We start from the raw sequence: 23,609 nt of genomic DNA, 5'->3' as shown, positions 1-23,609 counted from the left end.
TGCCCCGTCCTCCTCCTTCCCGTCCCACCTCCTCGCCCCCCATTCGCCTCTCTGCCGCTTCTCGAATCCTTTCTGTCCTCTCCTGGTCCCCACCCCCCGCTCCCGTCTTCCCCGACCCGTGGAAAAGTCTGGCCCCAGCCGGCATAGGGAACAGAGACAGACAGACAGACAGACACAGACAGACAGAAGGGCTAGTTCTCAGGCCGCCGAGCCTACCCTCCTGGTCCAGAGGCACTCGGGCCCGCGGTGACCAGCCACAGGTAGCCCCGCCAAGTTCGGCCCCGTTCTTTTGGAGGGGCTAGCCTGAGCGATGGAGCTGTATGAGAATGGATCCTTTGCGTGCCAGCCCCTTGAAAAGGTTAAAAAAAAAAAAAAAAAAAAACAGCTCCTGCTCCTCTCTCCCATAACTTCTGTTTTAAAACGTCCTGGAGTTTTATCCCGGTATCTCCCTCTGTGAAATGGGAATCTTGTTTTCAAGCTGGCAAGGACTTGAGAAAACGGGCCAGTGGCTTCATTTTGCAGATGGGAAGGCTGAGGCTCAATAATTAAGGCTGCACGTTTCCAGAAGGTGGAGCTGCGGTCAGGCCTCCCCTGACTCTGGAGGTGTACCTGACCCGCAGGTGGGAGATGGCTTCCACAGCAGCCTGGGAACTGAATCTGGCGGTTCAGAGGGCCCTGGGACCAACTGAGGGGTTTTGGGTGGAGGGATAATGGGGCCGTCGGATGTTGGGCCCAGGTGAGGCCTTGGCAAAGCCTCCCTATTGGAGGGAAGGGGGGCTATGGTGTCTCTGGTGGTGAGAAGGGGGCAGTAGCAGCGCCTAGCTGCAGAGAAGTTCACTAGGAAGGAAAAAAACAGCAAGAGGGAGGGAAAAAATTCTAACAAAGAAGTGTAGAACAATGAATAGCAGAGGGCGTTGGCTGGCGAAATTCAGCTCCTTGGCCTCCCTGCAAGGCGTCTTTGGATCTATTTCCTTAAGAGGCTCATTCTTATAAATCAGATCTCCATGCCCTCTGTAAGTAGCCTGTAAAATTCTGAAAGGAGATGGCCGGAGTCCACTCTGCACTCGATCAGAAGGGGTGTGCTGTGTGCGTCTATTGTTATTGGCTGGGCAGCTGGTTATTCAGCCCTTAGCCAGGCGGTGGGAAACTATTTCCCAGACCTGTGGCATCTTTAAATAGAGTGAAGTTTTCCTTGATTCCAGAACTGAGCTAAATTATCTTCTTTTCTTCCGTGTGTGTGTGTGTGTGTGTGTGTGTGTGTGTGAACTGTTTCAAATGCTGCCAAATCTTGGTTTCTTGTTTGAGCCTGTTGAGTGTGTAACTGAGTTGCCTCTTTGGTATGAGGCAGTTTCACAGACATGGCAACAGGAGGAAGTCTGAAAGGCTCCATGCTGCCTCCCACCAGATCTGTGAGCTGGCAAAACCAGGATAGATACAGCCACCAAGAACTGGCACCTTCCTCCGGTCCCTCTCGCCCGTTCTCTGCTATCAGAGTCCTCTCAGGCAGAGGTTCTTGAGCCCACTTGACAGACAAGAAAACTAAGGCTCAGAAAGATGAGGTCCAGTGCCTGGGGTCACAGACAGGAGCAGAGCAGGGCTGAAAGTTCAAGTCTGTTGGACCCCAAAAGTGGTGTTCCACCAGACCACATCACTTCCCAGATCCCATACCCTCAGAGTTTCCCTAAGCAAAGTCTCCTGAAAAACCAGGTAGCCTGCTGTCATTTGTCACTACCCTGAGGCTTTTTATTCTCTGTTTAGTGGGGTCTTTCCCTGTAAGTTTTTTTTTTTTTTTGAAGGTTCTACAGTTTCGAGGGGCTTTTTTCTAAGCTTTCAACCACTGGTTTTTTTGTTTGTTTGTTTGTTTGTTTTTTGAAGGTTGTACAGCTTCGAGGGGCTTTTTTCTAAGCTTTCAACCACCTTTTGGGGCCCCTTGAGAGAAATCTCTAAATGTTCAAATATGGATTTGGGTTCAGATCTTGGCCTCACAACTTAGCAGCTGAGTGGCCTCTGTGAGCCTTGGTTTCCTCATCCGTCAGCTGGAGGTAAGGGCGCCCACTTCCTTCAGGGAGGGACCGAGTGACTGGCAGTATTGGCTTTTCATAACCGTTAGATGCCTGCCTCCCTGCCCCTGGTGTCCATGTTTCTTTGATTTGGAATGTGCTGTAGTCACATGGGGAGGGATTTCACCAAGAACTTGTTTTTCCACGTGTGGGTTTAGTTACTCTTGTGATTCAGTGCTCCCCCTCCCCCCGCCGCTTCTTTCTAGTCAGCCCTTTGGGTTCCTCAGATGAAGAGGGGCAATGGGTTGAACTGAAGTCTGAGTCATCCACAGGAACAGAGCAGATTTAGTGCTGTGATGGCAGGTGATCTGAACCCACCAGAAACTGCCAGCAACCCCCACTCCCGTTCTCAAGCCATACCCTTCCCACTACACTGGAAGGAATGAGCATGGAATCAGCTGTTGGCATCAGTCTGGACTTTCATTCTATTTGGTATTCTCTTTTCTGAACCTGGCCCAGCCATCCTGAAGAGTGACCGTGAGCAGAGGAGGTGGACAGTCCTGGGCTCTGCCACTTCCTGCTGTGTGACTTTGGGCTAGTCGATTTACCTTTCTTGGCTCCAGCTTCTATAGTCTACACATTGTAAACACTGCTACTTGCCTCTCAGGCAGAATTTCTCGTCCTCAACACTACTGACATTTTGGGCCAGATCATTCTTTGTCGTGGGAGCTGTCTTGTGCTTTGTAGAATGTTTAGCAGCATCTCTCGCATCTACTCACTTGATGCCAGTAGCATCCCTCTCTCCAGCTGTTAAAACCAAAAATGTCTCCAGATGTGTCCCCAGGGTAGAGGGTAGGGGCAAAATCATACACATTCCTACCTTCAACCACTGCATTAGGATATATGAATCAATTACAGAGAGTTCCAGTTACCAAGACCTCTAATTCTCCTCTAGGCTTCTCCAAATTTGCAGCTAGCTCAGCCACCTCCTGCTCATCACTAACTTGCCTTGGAGGGAACAGGTCACAGGTGCTGTAAATAACTTTGGAGAAATGCACCTGGAGCTTGGGGCTGCCCATCAGGGCTGGGCCACCTGTTCCACCTGAGATGGCATCTTCTCCATCATCAGGGTGGCATCTTCTCCATGCCCTGCCCCCAGCCTCATTCACCTGTGGGTAGAGCTGCAGGCCAGGTCTGAAGAATACAGAGGCACAAGCTCCCAGGGCCTCTGAAATTCAGTGGTTTGGAAGGATTATTGTTGATTGCAATATCGGTGATATTATTATTTGAAGAAGATTCCTCTGGAGCCGCCGCCCTCTGTTGGAGGCAAGGAGGTGAACTTTGGGGGCCGCTGCTTCTCTCTGCCAGCACCTTTCCTGTCCCAGAGCCAGGCTTTTCTCTGAATGAATGGAGGGGGACTTTCAAGTATGACACCTTGGGAGGACCCCCCCCCCCACCCCCGGTTGGGTTATTATCTTTTGGCTTAAGGGGAGGAAGAAGTGCCCCTTGTAGATTTCGTGGGTTTTATGTGGGTCACCACATTTCTTGCACTAGAGTGGAATGTACAGAAGAAGCTGGTTTAGAAGAGGCTTCGTCATCAGGGGCCAGGAAGCTGGCTTGCTCTGTCTTGAGATCTTGAGATGTTAAGAGGGAGCAGCCATATTCATGAAAGCTGAAATCTGATCAGTCCCTGTGGGACAGGCACTGGATTAAGCTCTCTGTGTATTTTGTCGTCCCAATAGCCCTTTAAAATAGATACTTTTAAAAATTATATTGAAACACTGTCAAATATATGGATACATAGAATAAAATAAATACCTATCCATCATCCAGCTGTCAGATCTTTACATTTTGCCTTATTTGTGTCAGATCATTTTTATTTTTTAAGTAACAAAACACTGCAGGTGCAAAGCCCCCTAAGTACCCTCCCTAACACCCCCCACCTCTCCCCAAGAAAACCAGTATCCTGCCTTTGATGTTTATCATTCTCATACACTTAAAAAAAATAGACGATTATATCTATTAGATAGGATTTTTTTTCTTTAACAGCTTTACTGAGGTATAATTTCCATACTGTAAAATTCTCCCATTGTAAGTGTAGTTTGCTGCTTTTTAAAGTAAATTTATAGAGCTATGCAGCCGCCACTACAGTCCAGTTTATAACATTTCCATCACGCCCCAATAGAGATCCCTTGTGCCTGTTTTCGATCAGGCCCCTCTCCCCGCCAGCCCCATGCACCTTTTAATGTTTTTACCTTTTTAACACTCCCCCAAATCTTGTAGTGAATGTTTTAAAACTATATAAAAGCATTACACTTTTGAGATCTATGCCGATACTATGACTCCAGTTCAATTGAACTGATGTTTTTAATACTCCACTTATGAATTTATCCCTATTTATTTGAACTCCTATCGGGAACTTCTCAGGTGTTCTCAGCAGTTTGCTTTCATGGAGCTGCTTCCTTACACATATACGATAAGTGAGATTGCCAAGTCCTGGGGTTTGCGCGTTTTCACATTTCCATTGACATCTGTGTCTGTGGGAGCAGCGTCTGTGGGTCCCTTTGTTCGGTGTTCTTGCTAGCACTCCAGATTGTCAGACTTTTTAGTTTTTGCCAATCCGTGGGGTGCAGAATAGTATCTCATGGTGCTGTTTGCTTTTCATACCTTTATTGGCCATTTGAGTTTTCTGCGAATTGCCCACTTTATCTTTTGCTCCATTTTTTTGGTATATTGGGTTGTCTTCTAGTAATCTTCATGATTGATTTACACATTCAGTTCCCTAATCCTTCAGATCATTACATTGGCTTTTCTATTTTCCCCCTTGAGACCAGAGGCTCAGAGAGGTGGAGACACTGCCTGAAGTCACACAGCAAGGAGTGGCAGCATGAGGTTGAGCCAGATGCCTGCGTGTCTGGCAGCAGCCCTGGGATCCCACACCGAGCCAAGTGACTTTGGGTGGGTCACTTAAGTTTCTGGGCTCCGGTTTCCCCATCCTGGACCTTCCCTCATTTCTCATTCCCTCAGCTTCCACCAGCCCTTAGTCATTCTCACTCCAGGGGAGCTCTGGGTTGATCATGCCCCTAGAATGATGGTTCGGCAGCGTCTGTGCCAACCTTGAAACCTCCCTCCTCTGTTTAACAGGCTGTGAGAGCCCAGGGCTCACTGTTCTGAGAGGCCGAGATTTGCAGGTCTATGGGAGGCCTCTGGCTGGCGAGCTCAGTGGTCTGGAACAGTGTGAATCTGCTGCCCAGCTGAGCTGCATTCTGTTCTCCTGCCTCCCTCCAGCCATCCCTGGTACCCCTTTTTGCAGAAACATGCAGGGCAGGGTAGCAAACTTGAGTGGAAAGAACTTGGGCATCAAAGACAAGCATATCTGGTTCAAATTCTGCATGGCCTGGGGCAATTCACACGGCCCGCAGCCTTAGTGCCTGAGTCTCTGACCTGAGTACGGTGTCTTCCTTCTAAGACTACTGTGCACTGCTTTGATTACATGCGCTCAGTCTGCTCCGTCCTTCCCGCTGCCAGGGGATGGGGGTAGCGAATGCCAGTGACTAGCACCATTCCTAGGACCCACCATGACCTTCAAAGTGAAAAGACCTGGCTTCAAATCATCGTCAAGCCCTCCTGAGCTGGGTGCCCTTGCAGACAAGCTACCCGAGGGTCTGCGTAAAGTGGGGGTAGTCATAGTGCTTACCTATAAGTTATAGGGCAGTTGTGAAGATTAACTTGTGTCACCCAACACTGAGGCTGATGCCTCCTGTGCAAAAGACCCTCCGTCAGTGGTAGTCATGAAAATATTAATGACAACAATAGCCATAACCCAAATCTCTGCCTCTTTCCTGCTGGCCGCCCTGCGGACATGCTACATGTTTTCCACGCTCTCTCGTTCTGAAGTATTTATGTCTGGGATGCCTGCCCCACCCTGGACATGCTGCTGTCACTGAGACAGGCCCCTGAGCAAGGCAGAGCCTGTCTACCTGCTCTCCAGATGTGTCTGTCGCCCTGCGCTCTGTGCGTGTCACACAGAGGTGGTGCACTGAGTAGGTGTTAAGGCCCCTCGCGTAGATTTTCTAAAAAAATGATCCTTGCTTTCTTGTGATTGAAAAACAATGGGCCTCATCAGCCACGCTGTGCCATCCTCATCCCTCTGGCCCCTGGGTGCAGGGAGCCAGGCCTCTCACCCCACCTCACATGTCGTCCTCAGTAGCCGATGTCCCAGCCTTGTCTTCCACTCTGGTCTCCTGCAGTTGTCTCGAGATCAAAGCGGGTGGAGCTTTCATATCTTCAGATTACTTAAATGTCACTTTAGTTCAAACTTTAAATCTGTGCCATTCCATGCTTCTGGTAAGCAGAGAAAGTACGCCAAACAGCCTGGCTTCAAATCCCTGCCCTGCTGCCATCCATTGTGACCTCAGACAAATTACCTTCTCTGGACCTCAGTTTCCTCATCTGTAAAATGTGAATAACAGTTTCCGTTTCGTAGGGTTGTAAGGATTAAATGAGCCTAGCATATAATAAGGGCTCAATAACTATGAGCTATCCTAATATAGTATCTCGAAATAGTGTACATAGTTCACTAACGTAGTGTACAAACGTCATATCCATTATGATAATAGAAAGTTAATAACCACATAAATGCCCATCGGTAGAGAACAAGATAAAACATACTGTAGCTATGTGCTAGAATACCATCAAAATGGTAAAAATGTATTCCGTCTTCTGTCATGGGAATACGAAATAGGAAAAGCTTGGTTGTAAAATAACAGGCAGATTCCCACCTGATTACAAATTAAGGATGAAAATGTGTGTCTGTGAGCACAGAACTATAACTGATAAATATACGTGTCACTTTTGTTTTTGCTCGTCTGCACTTTTCTGTTTTTCAAATATTCTTCAGTAAACACATTCCTGTTTTTAGTAAAAATAACTGATAAATATACGTGTCACTTTTGTTTTTGCTTATCTGCACTTTTCTGTTTTTCAGTAAACACATTCTTCAGTAAACACATTCCTGTTTTTAGTAAAATTAAAAAAGCATCAAATGCTCATTTTAAACAAGAAGCAGTGCCAGGCCGTGGCAGCTCCAGCCAGGTTCCACGTCCCCCTGCCCTGGTCCGTCCTGAAGCTGTGGGATCCTCCAGCTCCCCAGAGGGCCTGTCCTCCCTAGGTAGGCGCCAGCCTCCGAGGCTCGTCCTCCATCCTGCCGCAGAGGGAGGTCTCTGGATGTGGGTTTCTAGTCCCAGAGCCTAAGAAGTGGAAAGAGATGAGTTTAAAATATCGCAAGGGAAGGCCTGAACAAATGCTTTTCTAGTCAACGTGCTCCTTGCTGAGCGGGTCCAGGCCCTCGTCTCATAGTGCTTGTAGCTCAGGGTTGGAAAGAATTGCAGACCCGATTTCTTTGGTCTTCACTCCAGGGTCACAGGAGCACCAGATAGGTCATCCAGGTTGGAGCTGTGCCCCGCAGCCCACTCCCTGGGGTGTGTCATGCACCTATTTGTCACTCGCCCCGAGGTGCAAGGGAGTCAGCAGGCAGCACAGTTATCACACTGCCAGACAAGGACTGGGGAACCACAGCACTCACTGTACTTCTTGTCTAAGACGCTCACGTCTTGGTCGCAAAGGGTGCGTGCTTTTTTCCTCGGAGAAAGGGCTGTGGTCAGGGGACTGGTCTGGCTTCGCGTGGCTCAGTTTTCTCCTCCTTGGAGATGAGGGCCAGCTGTGGGTCACTGAAGCTGCAAGACAGGCCAAGTGTCCTGTCAGCCTGATGAGTGCAAGCGGTGGGCCGTGATCACCCACCTCGACTGAAGGAGAGAAGACAGGCTTATTAAGAAGGCCACATGGTAGGAGACTTGCCAGTGTGGCCTCTGCACTCAGACTGGGTTCTGGTCTGATCCTGTCATTCACTCACTGTTGGCCCTGAGCCTTCTCCTCTGGCAAGTAGGTGGCTTTGCTGGAGAAATTAAATGAGCTTTTGTGCTGAATGCCTGGGGGAGGGTTCGGCTGGGACATTTGTCCTTGGAGCTTCCTGGCCTGGGGTAATGTCCAAAAGCTGGGGCCCTGTGGTGGGGTCAGCCAGACCCTGGGTGGAACTGGCATCCCTGCCCCTGCCGTTACATGGGAACTGGCTGATGGGATAGACTCAGGAGGCTCAGTGTTTCCCACAGCAGGCCAGCGGGCAGGGGCTGGTGCGGCTCACTCCTCTGGGACTTTGCCTCTTTCTTGAACCCACAGGCCTGAGTTTTGCCACAAGTCATCGATCCCTTGCCCCATTCTCCAGAGGCAGGGCATTCTCTCCCCATACTTGGTGGCCCAGATGCAGGCCTGAAGGTGGCGGTGAGCCCATGCCCAGGGCCTTCAACGAGGAGAGGAAGAAGGGACCAGAGGCACATCTCTCCTGTGCCTGCGGACAGAGCCCTCTGCAGCCTCTCTCTGGCTAGCCCAGGGCTCAGGGTTGCCCTTGGGTTCTGGGAAGTAGGACTTGGATAAAGCAGCACAGCAGAGGTTTACAAAGCGTGGATTACAAAGCATGGGACGGATGTTGGCAAGTGGAGAAGGGTGAAGGAATGTCAGGCAGAACAGGAGGGTAGAGAAGTACAAATCTTGGCATGAGGCGAGTTTGAAAAAAGGAGAGATTTGAGTGCTAGAGGTGAAGTTTGACAGGTAGGTGGGGACCAGAAGGATCTAGAGGCTCCTGACTGGGCCAAGAACCACAGAATACAAGGTGTGGACCCCACCCTCAGGAAGACCATGGCCCCAGTGCACAAGGGCTGGGAGCCAAGCTCAGGACCAGAGGTGTCCAAGGTGAAAGTCAGTGGAGTAGTTGGGGGGAGCTGGGACTCAGGGGTGCTCCCCTAGCTTGATGGATGGATAAAAAGGCCTTTCACAGGAAAGTGGAGGGGGCAGAGCACAGACAAACTTGAGAGGCTGGAGGGAGAGAGAGAGAGCACCTGTCCAGAGGGCTGTGTGCAGACAGAGACGATGACGTTAGAGAGGGCGAGAAGGTCGGGGAATATAAGACGAAACTGTGAAAGCAAGTAGGGGTTCTGAAATTTAGGAGGGATTAAATTACTCTAGACTAGTTTTCTTCTCAAGGCTTAATAATAATTTTTAAATTAGTATGATTGAATAGCTGTCCTTTATCTGTATGCTTATTATGTGCTCAAGGCTTCTCATGCATGTCACTGAACCCACTCAGCAGCTCTGTGAAATAAGGAGTATTCGTTAGGATTCTTGGGTTGCAAGTGACAGAAACGGACCCAGCTAACTTAAGCCAAAGGGAATGTGTTGGAAAGACAGAATCAAGGGGAAACTCAGCACCCAGTCACTGAATGGACCTGGGTGCCATTCAGGGCATAGGAAGTGCCAGGGGGCATCCGAGCATCAGCAGAGGCAGGCGGCCACTCCATGCCCCAGTTCTTATGGCTGCTCACAGAGGAGTTCCGTTCTAGGAAGAGCAAATCTGACTGGCCCTGCCAGGTCATCTGACCACCCCCGGGCCAGGCGAGGGCAGGATGTTGTGGCAGACAGTCCAGGCACTGGGAGGAGGAATGGTCTTTGTAAGAGATTCAGGGTGCTCTTGCTAGAAGAAGGGGAAATGGAGCCTGTCAGGCAAAAACAATAGATGTCTGCTACCTGGGTACTGTTACTAGTCTATTTCACAAGTGTGGATGGAGACTGAGGCTTAGAAAGGTGAAGTAATTTGCCCAGGATCAAATCAGTTCTGCTGCCTGTCGTCGACTATAAATAGGGTACAGTCAGCTCACCCCAGACTCCAAGGGAAACATTCCCTTAAAGCACACAAGGATAATATTTTGTATTCTGCTTAATTAAGCAGAATTGCATGGACCCCCTGCTTACTGCTCTGGCAAAGAAAGCTAGGAACCCACGAGGTGGCGTCATCGTTTCCTCCTCCCCAGCCAAGGTGTGAATCAGCAGTCTGTGGCTTCGGGCCACCTTTGGCTGCCAGTCAGTTGCACAGATGTGGGTTTATGGTCTGTCCTGGGCCAGGCCTGGCCCTGAGCAGGAGAGAGGCTGAGATGACCAGGAAGCCTTTGTCCTCATAGAGGTCACCATCTTTTTGGAACATGTCACCATACCATAATTGCCATGATGGGGCCTGGCATGGGGCTGTGGGGACAGGGCAGGGGTCTGAGGCCTGGTCTGAGGCTTATTCCCTGCTGGGACAGAGCAGTGTGCTTTGAACTGGGGCCAAAGGGGATGGGTGTTCCGGCATGGGGAAAGCTGACTAGCAGAGGTCTTCCTCATATGAGTAGAATTCAGAGGGTCCTTGAACTTGGAAGGGAGAAAAGTATACTTTTATTCCAACCTCCATCAGTAATTTGGCATTATCTTCATTATAAACGAAGGCAACAACTCTCAGTGATATGAGTGACACCCATGACTTTGTCACCAGTAGAAATTCACTAATCTCTTCATGCAACTCTTCACGGTTGTTGCATAGACCTCATTGGATCATTTACATTCATCACTACTTCAGAATTGTGGTGTTATTTGACCCACCTCTAGATTTTGTTATCGAATTAATAAAAGTACATGTATTTATAATTTTATTTTTTGAAACATTTTAATTACAATTCAATGTAATTAGTTTTATTTGGAATCCTCTGTGCTTTATTCATTTTAAATCATTCTGGGAAAGGGTCTGTAGGTTTCATCAGATTGCCTGGAGGGTCTGTGGCCAAGAAAAAAAATGACCCTTCTGGGTAGAAGCTTCAGAATTTGGGCTTGGAAGCCAGAAAGCCTGGGTTTGACCTGGCTCTGCCAGTTACCAGCAGTGCGTGTGACTTTAAGTGACTGAATTTCTCGGTGCCTCAGTTTCTTCATCTGTAAAATGTGAGTGAGAATAATGGCACCTACTGTGGGTTATTTCATATGAAAGGTCTAGAATAGGGCCTGGCACATAGAAATGCTGAATAAATAGGTACCTAATTAGTGTTTACCATCTTGCCTGACCAGTGATGTGCATTTTTAATATGCAGCCCCAGATGATATGACACCTGGGTGGTACGACAAGTAGTCTAGAATGACCACATGTTGAGAAATACACTCTAACTGCACTATCCCAGGATGCAGCCCCTAAGATTTAAAGCAGTCTTCTCTGAAGATTTACATATTTGGATATCCAGCAGCCCGGTAATTAAAACAATGTGGAAAATAGCCTAAATGTTTATCATTGGAGACACAATTAAATAAGCGATAGATAATCTTACAGTGGACTGTTAAGGATCCTTTAAAAATGGTTTGTTCAAGGAATTTTTAATGAAATGGAGAAATACTGTATAACGCAAGTAAACAAGAAAAATCCCATATACAACGTGATCTTAATTTCGAAAAATACTTCAGTGTATAAAAAAAGGATCTGGGAAGAAATATGCCCAAAGCATCACCTCTGGTGGTGGAAACGTGGGCAGGTGTTAAGACCTCGGACTGCTTGTTTGTTACCAGCTGGGCTGAAGAAGTTACTTGATCTCCCTGGGCCTTACTGCGGGATGGCAACTGTGTAGTAGCCGACTGGAAGTACATGTGGTCGTTGGTTGGTTGGTTGGTTGGTTGTTTGTTGCGAACAATGACATTGTGTTACATTGTATTGTATTTATACATATTACCCCAGGTTTCTCTGGAGGGGAGAGGACAGTGCAGGATGGCCGAGTCAGAAAAGCTTCCAGGAGGGAGAAGGAGGGGTACCTGCTCCCCTTGCTCCCTTTTTTCTTATCTCATTGACTTGGGTGTGAAGCATGAGAAGCTGGCAGAAAAGTCCACACACGGGCTGGAGGAATGGCTTCTGCCAGATGAGGAGCCCAGCAGGGCGTGGGTGGAGAAGTGGCCAAGGGAACCCACAGAACCCTTGGGAACCACCTGTGATTTCATGTGGGAGACGAGGCTCCTTGGCCGCACAAAGTTTGGAGCCCACTGATGCACATAGCCCCCCTACTTCCCTGGTGATACCCCTAATAGGTAGCCACCCCCAGGGTCTGAGAACTTAGCCCCTCAATATTCTCATCTAGTTCTTTTCTCCTCCCCCTCCATGTCCTTAAGCCCAGTGGGACAGGAAGACAGGCTGGACTTAGGGGAGGGGCAGTATCCAAGATCATCTTTCGTGGCCTCCTCCTGCCTGTCACCCAGGCAGGGCACCCGGCTTGGGTGCTGAGGCGTTCAGTGGGGCAACCCCATTGTGATGCCCGTACCTTGGGTCTAGTTGTCTGTTGGCTTGTCTCCTTCTCTCCCACCAGGCCCTGAGTCCCTCACGGTCCAGGGCCTGACCCAGAACAGGTGCCAGGTATGTCCTGTGAATGAAGCCATAACTGCCTGGTCCCTTTGAGTCCTGAGTTCCCGTGATTCTAGGGTGATGGCTGCTGACATCCTTCTGAGACAGAATCAGATTCCTCATGATGACCTCCTGCTGGCACTGGACCCAGCAATGTGTCGTAGTGGTTACACAAGGCTTGGGAGGCAGCAAGTCTTGGCTTTGTCACTTTCTAGTTTTGCGATTTGCACCTCTCAGAAGCTCAGTATCCTTTGCATCCGTAGACTGAGGCGTCATTTCAGTACATGATATGTAGTAAACACTCAAGAGAAAAGTAACTAATTCTTAGTCTAGGCCAGTGGACATAGATGGACTCTTCTAATCCCCTCAGATGCTATTAGATTGGATCATAGGAAATTGTCCATTTTTGACTTGTATAAATGACTATTTCACTTGGGTCAACCTAATAATCTGGGCTTGCTTTGGGCCTAAGGAACCCGTTCTGCTTCCATAGAAAGGGGTTAGGGCCACCACTATACCAAGCATCTTACAGACACCCCTTTTATACTCCCAGCATCCCTGAGAGACAGGTAATACTATCATTAGCATCCCCATTTTACAGATGGGGAAACTGAGGCTCCTAAGTATCTTGCTCAAGGAAGCAGTGTAGCCAGGATTGGAAGGGAATCAGGTCAGAGGCCGTGTTTTAGAAGAACCCCTGCTGGGTTGAGCAGAGGGGCAGGAGAGCCTGGAGGAGGGTGCCTCTGGCATTCAAAATGAGGGGGCCTGGGCCTGAGCCAAGGCGATGTGGCCACAGGGGAGGTGGGGAGGAGGTGGCACAAGGCCTGGGAGGAGCCGGGAGCTGGAGGGTGGGGAAGGACCCAGGACGAGAGCCAGCTGCCGGGGCTCCTTGCTTTGTCCTCTCCCCTCCATGTCCCCAGTCGCCCTTGCCCCCATCTCCTTCACTGAGCCCCGCTCCACTTTGGAGGTCCCTTCCAAGCCCATTTGACCTCCTCGTTTTAGAAGGTGCCAGGCTTTTGGGGTCTTGTGACCCCTGGCTAGTAGGGTCGAGACTAGACAGGCCTCTGCACACATTTCATTCTGTGTCTCCACTGACTTCAGGTGGGGGTGAGATGTAACAGCCACCCTTTACCGAGTACTCCCTGCTACTATGTGTCAGATGCCACGCTAAGGGCTTGCATGCACTGAGTCATCTGATCCTTACCATCATCCCATGAGGTAGGTACCACTGTCACCCCCATTTCACAGATGGGGAAACAGGCTGAGATAGAACTTGCCCAGGTCTGTGCCGCTAGGAAGTCACAGGGCCAGGGTTTGAACCCAGGCAGTGCGTTGGGCTGGTTAGAGTCAAAACTTTTTTTTAACCAGCACCCCCAAGTACCTGAGCAACTAGGTTTGAGAACCACCGTGGGGGGTGGTAAGTGCGGTTGGGGCCATGCACTGGCTTCTGAGCTCATTGAATGTACACATTATCAAGTACCTGCTGCTCCCCAGTGCTGTGCTTGGCTCCCCATGTGTGGCCTCATTCACTTTGCAAAACAGAGCTATTGCCCAAAGTCACCTGGCTGGTAAGTGGTGAAGGCGGGATTCGAACTGAGCTGTGCCATTCTCGGAAGCAAGTGGGAAATGATCACAGCCGCTTATGGGCCACATGACTCATTTGTTTTCTTGGTTGGGCATAGGCATTCTAGAGTCAAAAAACTTGGGTTCGAATTCTGGTGTCTTTCTTAACCAGCTGTGTGGCTCTGGGCCGGTGATCTAACTTCACTTAACGTCAGTTTTCTCTGCTGTGATATGGGATGGATAATAAGCCGCAGACTGTAGGGTTTTCTGAGAGCAGAATCTGGGGATCCCGCAGCAGGTGCTCCTTAGGTGTTGGTCTTCAGCTGGAGAACTTCCTACCCATCCCTCAAGATCCAGAGCAACTGTTTTTCTTCATCTGGTAAGCCTTTCCAAGCTCCACCGACAGAATGAGCCCCTGTCACCTTTGTGCTCCCTCAGCAGCTATAAAATGCCTCTTAGGAGACCTGTAGCCTATGAGAGAATTCAACTAACATCTCTCTTGAGTACGTACCGTGCGCCAGGCACTGTGCTGGGCCCTTTCGGTGTGAATTGAGACCCATCTGGGCTTTTCCCACCATGTCACAGCTGGGGTAGATCTTGGCTCTGTTGTATGCTGGCTGTGTGACCATGGGTAAGGAGCTAGCTACCCTTTCTGCGTTTCCAGATTCCATGACATAACATAAATGAAGTACTTAGCGTAGTGCCCAATCAGCCCAATCAGTGTGGTCCATTTTGATTCTTTTTCATTAATTTGGCAGAATTATCCCTCCTGCCTGTATGCCTTGCACATAGTGGGTGCTCTTGTTGGCTGCCCAGTTCTCTCTAGGCAGCCCTGTTAACACAGGCGAAGCCCTGACTCGAAATCTCTCAGCTCTGTTTCCTGCGTTGCCCTGGGCTCCTTGGAGACCTGGCAGCCTTGGAGATCTCCACAAGCCCTACGTGCCTGCCCTGGAGGCTTTCCTAGAAAGCTAGCCTTCAGGTTGGTTTCAGCCGAGCCTGGGCTCCAGCTGCCAGCGCCTCTGCTTGCCATTGGCAAGTTCCCCATGCCGCTTTGGGCCAGATGTGTGCGAGGCCGTGTGCTGGCAGCCAGAGGCCCAGGCTGGAGCTGCACGCTTGGACCAGCGAGTGTTTCCACTGGTTCTGCATCCTGGTCTAGAGGAATGGAGATGCTCGGCCCGGCCCGCCCTGGAAGCGGTTCCTGCTGCCCGCTGTCAGGATGAGACTCCCGCCCCAAGGGTGGGAAGCTCTGTGTGTGGGGGCACACGAGGAGGGGGCTGTGATCAGATTTCACGGAGTGATGTTTTTGACTGCCTGCTAACAGCTTACCTCAGAAGATCTGAGTCGGCCGGGGAGACAGACTCTGCCAGAGCCTCCAGTGCCTCATCTCTGTAATGGGCTTATCAGCGAGAGCTCTGCCAGCTACCTGGAGTCGGGCATCGTGCCGAGGACCCGTTGTGCATTAGCTCATTTAATCCTCAGCCAACCCTAGAAAGTAGGTACTGTTAATTCTCTCCCATTTTACAGATGGTAAAATGGGGGCTCAAAGCCGTGAGGTTACCTGGAGAGTCACACAGCAGCTTCATGCTATAGAGCTGAGAGTCATACCCAGCTACTCCAAAGCCAGCGCCTAAAATATGAATTACAAAGTCAGTGGCTTTTTTTTTTTTTTGTAATGACATTAAGGCGTGACTGTTATTTATAATTCTTAATTTACATGTGTGCAGGAAAATTCCCTTTTTTGGTTTGGCATTCTATGAGTTTTTATGCATGGGTGGGCTCTTGGAACCACAGGCAGGCATGGGGTGCAGGCATAACAGTTCCGTCACCCCCAAAGAATTTCCTGGGGCTGGGCCTGACTCTTAACGCAAGGGCATGATGCTTCCGCTTGGAGTTGAAATTGCTCCTGGGCTGTCCTGTTTCTCCATTGCCTGTTCAGAGAAGCCCTAGAGAACATAAAATGTGGACTTCTCTCTCAGGGTCAGGCCCCGTGCCCGCATTCTCCTCTGTCACAAAGCCGGTTCTGTTTCTGGGACCCTTGGCTGCGGAGCTGTTCATTCAGCCATTTCGATAGCATTGTTACTCTCCAGACACACAGAGCCTCGAATGAGGTCACCTCGACTTCTGTGTGGCCCTGTCTTGGCTTTTTGTCCATCTGCCTGCTTGTCTTCCACCAGACATTTCCCGAGAGCCAGTGTCACCAGGCACTGGGAAGACTGTAGCAGACTCCACAAACCTGGCCCCTGCCCCTTGAGGGCTCCCAAGGGAGTGGGGTGACAGTCACCTAAATAGAACAGCGTGCTGAGGAGTGCGTGCTGAGAGCCACGTAAGCTGACACTCGAGAAATGAAGCATCGCTAAGGAAGCGATGTCCCCGCCAGAGCAGTGGCGTGTGCAGGGACGGGAGGGAGGGAGAGCCCAGCCGGGCTGGAGCGGGAGGAGGTCCCCTAACCCCACTGTGTGCCTTCGTTGTCTTCCCTGACCAGGCCGAAAGCTCCAGAGGGGCAGGGCTTCTGTCTCCCTTGTCTACAGCCATATCCCCAAGCCTTGGGAAGGCGGGGGGGCCGTGGTGCACAGTAGGTGTTCTGCGTCGGCGGAATGGATGAATGAATGAATGAATGAATGAGCTGAAGTGTTCCAAGTGGAGGACAGAGACACGATTAGATTTTCACTTTGGAGAGAGCACCCCTTCCTCCCACCTCCCAGCCTGGCACCCCTCTGCACACAGGTGCAGTCAGAGACCCTCAGTTCCACGGTCCACCTGCTCAGTCGCTGTGTCCCCACGGACGAGGAGCAGTCAGAACACAGCGCTCGTCTGGCCCTAATAGCACAAGCACTTGTGTTTGGGCCCCATTCCAAGCATTCACTTAATTGAAAAGATTGGAAACAAAAATTGGCAGCCGGCCACCCCCACTGTGTCACTCGCTGTGGCGCCTGAGCTTGGTGGTTCCTGATGCCGATGTAGGGACAGGAAAGCTCTGGCCTTGGGGAGCTGGGAGAAGGTGACGGGACCCTAGAGGCTGAAGAGGCTGGGATTGAGTCTAATGCCACCCGCTTCCCAAATGCATGAGCTCGGGCACTGTTCTGGGCCCGGATCTCCCCTCTACCCCGAGGGTGGCCCCACCTTCTCGGCAGGCATTTCTTGAGTATTGCAGACTGTCCTCAAGTGCCCAGCACAGGACCAGCATCACCTCCCCTCCCCAGCACCGTGGCTGATTCCATCTGGGGCCCTCCCTCACCTTAGCCCCGCCTCACTGTGACATCCCCACGATTCCCTCCGAGGTCTCAAAGGCATCGTGACACTGGGCAGCATTTTTTCTGAGAATAAGTTTAATGAACTTTCTGTAGAAAGACACACACGTGCTCTCCAGCACTTCTGGCGGCGATGCCCGCCTGCGGTGGTGGGAAATCAAGCAGAGCAGGGAGCTTCGATTCCAGGCGAGGCTGGGAGTGCCGACCCACGTAGGCCAGATGCTGGGCCGACAGCTGGGAAGAGCCGACAGGTTGGAACCGAAGGGGGCCCGCGGGCTCCCTAGGGAGCAGCAGATCTATGTTTCCATTAGTGAAGCCTGCCAAGCCCATCTAGCGGCCGGTGCTCGCAACTCGAGCTCTCCTCCCACCCCCACCTCCACCCCCCGTGACCCCCAGACTGTGCTCCTCCACCTTGGGCCAGAGCAGCATATTGTCAGGTGATCTGGAGCCCAGCCAGTCATTACCAGGCTGCTCCAGGATCCGCCAACCCAGAAACCCAACCAGTGTGGGGACCTGACCGGAATGGCACCCATCTTTCAGAGTTCTTTTTAACCGAGGTCTGTAGACACCTGGGCACCCTCTGATGTGTTCCTGGGAGCATCCTCTGCAGAAAGTGGGCTCATCCGGCTCTTGAAACTATACTATTGCTTACTTGAGGGCTCCATGCGCTGTTGTATTTACATTGCTTTGGCTGCAGGATGGGATAGCTTTGGTTGTCCTGAGCTAAGAAACGGTGTGGCCTGTGAGCAGAAGCCTAGCCCCTCAGTGTGCTGCTGAGAACTTTTCCTGCCAACACCTAACAAGGGCTCTGCCATTCCTCAGGTCTCCTTCCGTCTCTCCTCCCTGCTTGCCGCTTGGCCTTAGCAAGTTCCTTCCCCTCTCTGACCTCAGAATTCCAACTATAAAAGAAACGGTGTTCTAAAGCAGGGTTTGCAAATATTTTAAAGTCTTAGGACCCCCTGCTGTCGGCCTGTGGAGGCCAAGGAGGGCTGTGGGCAATGGAGGAGTCCAGGCCAGGTCTGAAGTCTCCACTGATGGCCGCCTTGGGGTGGTGGGGACCCACGATCAGGTCTGCAGGCTGCTTCTACATTTGAGAAGAACTCAAAGTGGCTCTGCCTAGTGGAAACCAGGGTAGGGAGCCCAGAGACTCAGCCTCCTCACCATGATTCTGGGGCTTTGCGCAGGCCAGTTTGCCTGCCAGCCTAATCATGTTGAAGAACTCTCCAGATATAAAGGCATCTGGGTCAGTCATTGTGCAGGAGGCCCAGAGGGGCAGGAGGCTCTCGCAAGGAAATGTGGACACTGTCGTGGAAGTAGAAAGAGTTCACAGCTGAGAATATAACTGAACAAATCACCACACCTCTCAGCCCCTCCTCATCCCCACTTGGAAAATGGAGGGCTTGATCTAGATCAGGGATGCAGGGTATGGAGCACACACATCCTGCCACTCCGGTGCCCAGGACAGACATTGCTAATGGATCCCAGAACTCTCTTGCTGACCGTCTTTTCTCACAGGCCCTGCAGGAAAAAAGCCCCAGCCCCACTGTGCCCCATCTTTAGATGTTTTCTTCCATCTCCCAGGTCACCGCAGGCTGCCCACCAGCCAGGAGAGGGCTTCCAATTCGAGACACGCTGTGGGCTCATTGGCCTGTAAATGACAGACGTCCAGACAGCGTCAGAATGGCAAAGAATTCCACCAAAAAGCACCGCCCTCCTTCCCGAGCCTCCCCCCAGCACCATCACGTTTGGCAGCTCTGCAAAACGCTGTGCTATATATTCTGAATTCGGTATTTTTCTGTAAATGGTCTCACTTTTTTACTTAAATTATTTTTTAAAGGGAAACTTGAGCTGCCTGCCATACATGGAAAACCAATAGCCCTTGCTAAAAATAGAAGGAAACTAAATACAAAGGAAAAAGAAAATCGATGTGTTAAAGTCCTTCCCGGCTAGTGTTGCCTGCCCTGAGGTCTTCTGTCTTTTCTTCGAGAAAAGAGACCAGCAAGTGGTGGAGAAGGTGTTGAAAAGCCATTCTTGGCACCTTCCTGAGCCAGCCAGAGTGCAGAGGGACTGGCAGAGACTTTCTCACTGTGAGATTCCTACATTTCAGAGCTGAGTCCCGTATCACTGAAAATCAGCTCTTGCATTCCTAGAGACACAGTGATTAAGGAAAGACTATCACCTTGAAAAGCCTTCAGACCAGACCCTTTCCCACCCCTCCTCCCAAACCTTCTCCAAAAATCAAAAGCTCTGGCCACCTTAAAGAGTGACCCGTGTGACAGCCCTACCCCTTCTAATTAATACCAGCTGGGAATTTCAGCTCCAAGACATAGATTTGCAAAGCAAAGTGAGGTTGGAAGACATTCCCCTGAGCCTCAGAGATTTTATTCATGAGCAAAAACACCTTCTCATGTTTTCAAGTTCACATGATGAAAGCTTGTGAGATCACAGTGCTTTTGAGGCCTCAGTCAGCAGCTGTGTCATATCCTCCGGCTCTGGGGACGGGCGTATCCGTAGAATTCTGGGGCTGTGGCCACGGGCAGAGATCTGGGCCAGTGGGTCTGCAGGCACAGGGCATGTCACTTAACCAGGGCTGCTGGGGGTGCGTGGAACCCTCGGGTGGCCCATTGCTTAGCTTTGCCCAGGCCTGACTCCTGGCATTTTGCAAGGGCCTCTAAGCTTTGTTTGGGTTTAAATCTTTATTTGTGGATGAACTGACCCCTTGGCTGTTGTCAATTAGAAGTGGGACCCACTGTGCTTAATGGGAGCCCTCCAGGCACTGGCAGCCTCCACCCCGTTGGGCTGGGTGGGACCTTCTAAGGGAAAAGAGGGTGAAGTGCTGTCCGTTCCTAACCTGAGGAGGGCTGGGGTGTGCCTTTTGGAGAAAATACGTGTGTTAAATGAGCTTCATTCAAGCATGAGTTATAGTGCCATTGGCCATGAGTTCAGTGTTAATAATTTAGCCACATACATTAAATGAGTTGTCCTTAAACAGAAACTCACAAGGCTGTGTATGTATTGATTGGTTTTCAAAAGTGTTGTGGCCAGGGGCTCACAGGACCCTAACCCTCTATTTGCCCTAGAAGCAGTGGTCTAATGTTCGCTCAGTGTTCATTGTGACTTTATAGAATGTGTCTACCACAGATGATACATACATGCACACATTTACATTTATATACAATGTATAATTTTTCTGAGACTGAGATTACATGGTATCAGCCTTTTCTTTTTACCTACACAGTGCCCGAATGTCCCCCCTGTATATCATAGAATTTTTTTAGTTGCGCAAAAACCCTCTGCACACCAAAAGGAGAGTTAACGGGAAGGCCCAGCTCCCTGCTGAGCATTATAGAAGCCATGAGCAGACGGGCTGGCCCTGGAAGCAGAACTGGAGTTCTGGCAGGAGCCAGGCAGAGCTCTCCCTGCCTCTCTGCAGACCAAATGTCTCACAGACTGTGGAGGTGGCTCGGGGTGGAACCGACATGCCCGGGTCTGAGTCCAGATTCCTGAGAGAGAACCCGATGGGCCTGGCCTGGATCAGGCAGCTGTCCCTGGGCCAGTCAGCTGTGGCCGTGGGACAGGCAGGACAGGTGGCGTTCCTCAAGTGCGGGGGCTGCAGATGAGCTCTTGGTATCTGCCAGAGGGCTGCTTTTCTGTCCTCTGAAAGCAGTCTAAGTTGAAGAAAAGCGGCTTCTTTGGGGCCAGACACGGAGTCCCCCGCTGCTCAGGCTGAGTCTGGAGGCTGAGGGTGGGAGGTGAGGGTGCCTTCTCCACAGACACCCATGGGGAGAGGGCAGGACCCTGACTCATCCAGGAGCTAGGGGACCTGTGCCCCAGATGATACTGTGTCTCTAGGAATGCTTAGGTGAGTTGGGCTGCAGAGGGGCCATCCCTCCGCATCCAGAGAGGCAGGCCCTGGGGAGACAGTGGTGGTGGGGACAAGTGGGTGGCTGTGGAAGGCTCATCCGTAGAGGCAGGGAGCAGAGACAAGGTCTCCCTCAGCTTTGTGTCCCTGTGTTTAGTTCACAGTGATTATGATAATGATGATAACTTCTCTTTGTGGAACATTTATCAGGTGCCAGACACGTGCTAAGCACTCTGCATGCATGTTCTCATTTAATTGTCTCCCCAACTCTGAGGTGGATACTGTTATAATCCGTGTTTTTTAACAGAGGAGGAAGCTGAGTTGCAGAGAGGTGAGGCCGCTTTCCCAAGACCATACAGCTAGTCGAGAGGGAAGCAGAATGCAGGCCCCAGCACTCCACAGCCCCCCGGCAGGCACTCAGACCAGTTCAGAGAACCACATCTCCCCACTGGCCCCCGGTCCAGCATTAGCCCAGCAGCTGGGGCAGAGGCATGACCCCCCCAGTGCAGCAAGGTGGGCAGTGTTGGAAGTAACCTGAGTCAGAGTCCCCTGCACTTCATAACTTGTGACCTCAGGCCAGTCACTGCACTTCTGAGCCTCCATCCTTTCCTAGGAAAACGTGGCAAGTGTTCCCCAGGCCTGCAGGCTTGTGGGATTTGGGAGAGACCAAGGCCCCGCTGTATGCCCACCTCTACCCCAAACACCCCGGCACAGCTCAACCCCACCCCGTAGCCCTTCCGTCGCCACCAGTCCGTGTCCTCAGTGACTTACAGGAAGTGAAGAAACCCAGGACTTCTGACACTAGGTGGAAAACTTGGGCCTGGAGAGTCTGGCCTTTGTGAATCACGTAGGCCCTGCTGCTGAGGTTGTGTAAGAAGAGGTTTTGATGGTCACTAATTTCCTGTTCTAAGCTTCCTGTGGCGGAGCAGGAAAGAACGCTCCGTGGCCGTCAGACATCAGTGTGGTCTCTGTGCTTCCTCATTCCCAGAGAGAGGGTGTCCCAGCTGCTCCCTGAGACTTGCTGCTCTGGGCAGGGGTGCGGGGCTTGTGGTGGAGCCGGACAGTGGCCAGAGAGGACAGGCAGGGGCTGGGATGACCTGAGAGACACAGCCAGTTTCCCTTCCCACACACCTCAGGCCTGCCTTGGATAGGCACTCCCATCTGTGAGGGCTTGACCTCCTGGCGTCTGGATTTCTTCCTCATTTATTTACCAAGCACAGGTTTTTCCATTGTGCTTGGTGCTGGACATACAGCACTGGGTGAACAAGGCAGGCACGGTCCCTTCTCTTAGGAAACTTAGAGCCTAGTGGGAAAGCAGACACTCAGGCAGTTGCAGTAAAGTATAGTTGACCATGATGGGGAAATGGGTGCCAAGGAGACATGCAGCAGGGAGACTCAACCTAATATTGATGGGAAGGGAGCAGTCAGGGAGGGCTTTCTGGAGGAAGTAACCTTTGAGCTATGCCCTCTCAGTAGATATGTAAAACAGCCCACATTCTGGATTTGTCCGATTGTTTCCTTCTGGTGTCATTTAGCTTATTCCTCTATCGCTTGTATTTCCTATAAAGTGGAACTTAGGTCAGGAGGCTTGAGATTCAGGTTGAACATCCTGGCAACAGTACTTTCCAGAAGATTTTGTATATTTCGTATTGCATCAGCTCAGGGGCCACACGATGTCTGGTTCTCCCTCTCTTGGTGATGCTAGGTCACAACTTGGTTACAGTTGTGACCACCAGATCTCTCCACTGAAAAAGTACATTTTTCCCTTTGCTGGGAATGTAATTGCGGGGTGATAACCTTTCACATCGTGTGACTCTCCTGTTCCCCAATAGCCTTTCACCCAGAGCTTCGGTGTCCATCAAGGACCTTTCCAGAGTGGCTGTGCCATCTCGGCTTCCCACCGGCCGCGTATGAGTCCCTGGGGCCCCACATTTTTCCCAGCACGTACTTTTGTCAGTATTTTTATTTTAATTATTCTAACAGGTGCATGGTGATATCACCATGGCTTCAATTTGCCTTTCTCTAATGGCTGATGATGTCGAGCTTCTTTCCGTACCTATTTGCCATCCGTGTATCCTCTCTGACGAAGTGTCTGTTCACATATTTTGTCTGTTCACACATTTTGTCCGTCTTGTAATTGGATCGTTTGTTTGCTTGCTCTTGAGTTTTGAGAATTTTTCCCTAAATTCTGAATATAAATCCTTTCTCAGATACACAGCATGTGTTTCGAGGGCTGTCCCATGAAGAAAGTTTTAGTGTCATTTCTGGGGGAACATGACAAGGGACTATGTAAATCTCTGCGGAAAATCTGCTTCTTTTAAAAATTATTATTTTTTTTTAAATTGTGATAAAGTTTGCATAACAAATTTTACCATTTCGACCACTTGTCAGTGTACATTTCAGTGGTGATAAGCACATTCACACTGTTGAGCAACCATCCATCTCCAGAGCTTTGCTTCATTGTCCCAAACTGAAACTCCATACTCAGTAAACACTAACTCCCTATCCTCCTCCACCAGCCTCTGGTGACCACCGTTCTGCTTGATGCCTCCATGAACTGACGGCTCGAAGTACTTCATATGAATGGAATCATACAGTATTTGTGTTTTTGCAACTGGCTTATGTCACTCAGCATAATGTCCTCAAGG

At 50.5% G+C, this 23,609-nt stretch overlaps 1 protein-coding gene across 1 annotated transcript in view; it reads left to right on the top strand.

The window, feature by feature from the left end:
* Positions 1 to 989: 989 nt before the first annotated feature.
* The window catches only part of SH3PXD2B (SH3 and PX domains 2B), a 76,955-nt gene continuing 54,335 nt past the window's right edge, over positions 990 to 23,609 (top strand). Inside the window, exon 1 of the mRNA XM_025043093.1 lies at positions 990 to 1,013. Coding sequence (XP_024898861.1) covers positions 1,005 to 1,013 — 9 coding nt within the window. The 5' untranslated portion in view covers positions 990 to 1,004. The remainder of the gene's footprint in view (positions 1,014 to 23,609) is intronic.

Source organism: Pteropus alecto, unplaced genomic scaffold (genome assembly GCF_000325575.1).
Source record: "Pteropus alecto unplaced genomic scaffold, ASM32557v1 scaffold40, whole genome shotgun sequence".
Classification (NCBI taxonomy): domain Eukaryota; kingdom Metazoa; phylum Chordata; class Mammalia; order Chiroptera; family Pteropodidae; genus Pteropus; species Pteropus alecto.
This window is presented reverse-complemented; position numbering and strand designations above follow the sequence as displayed.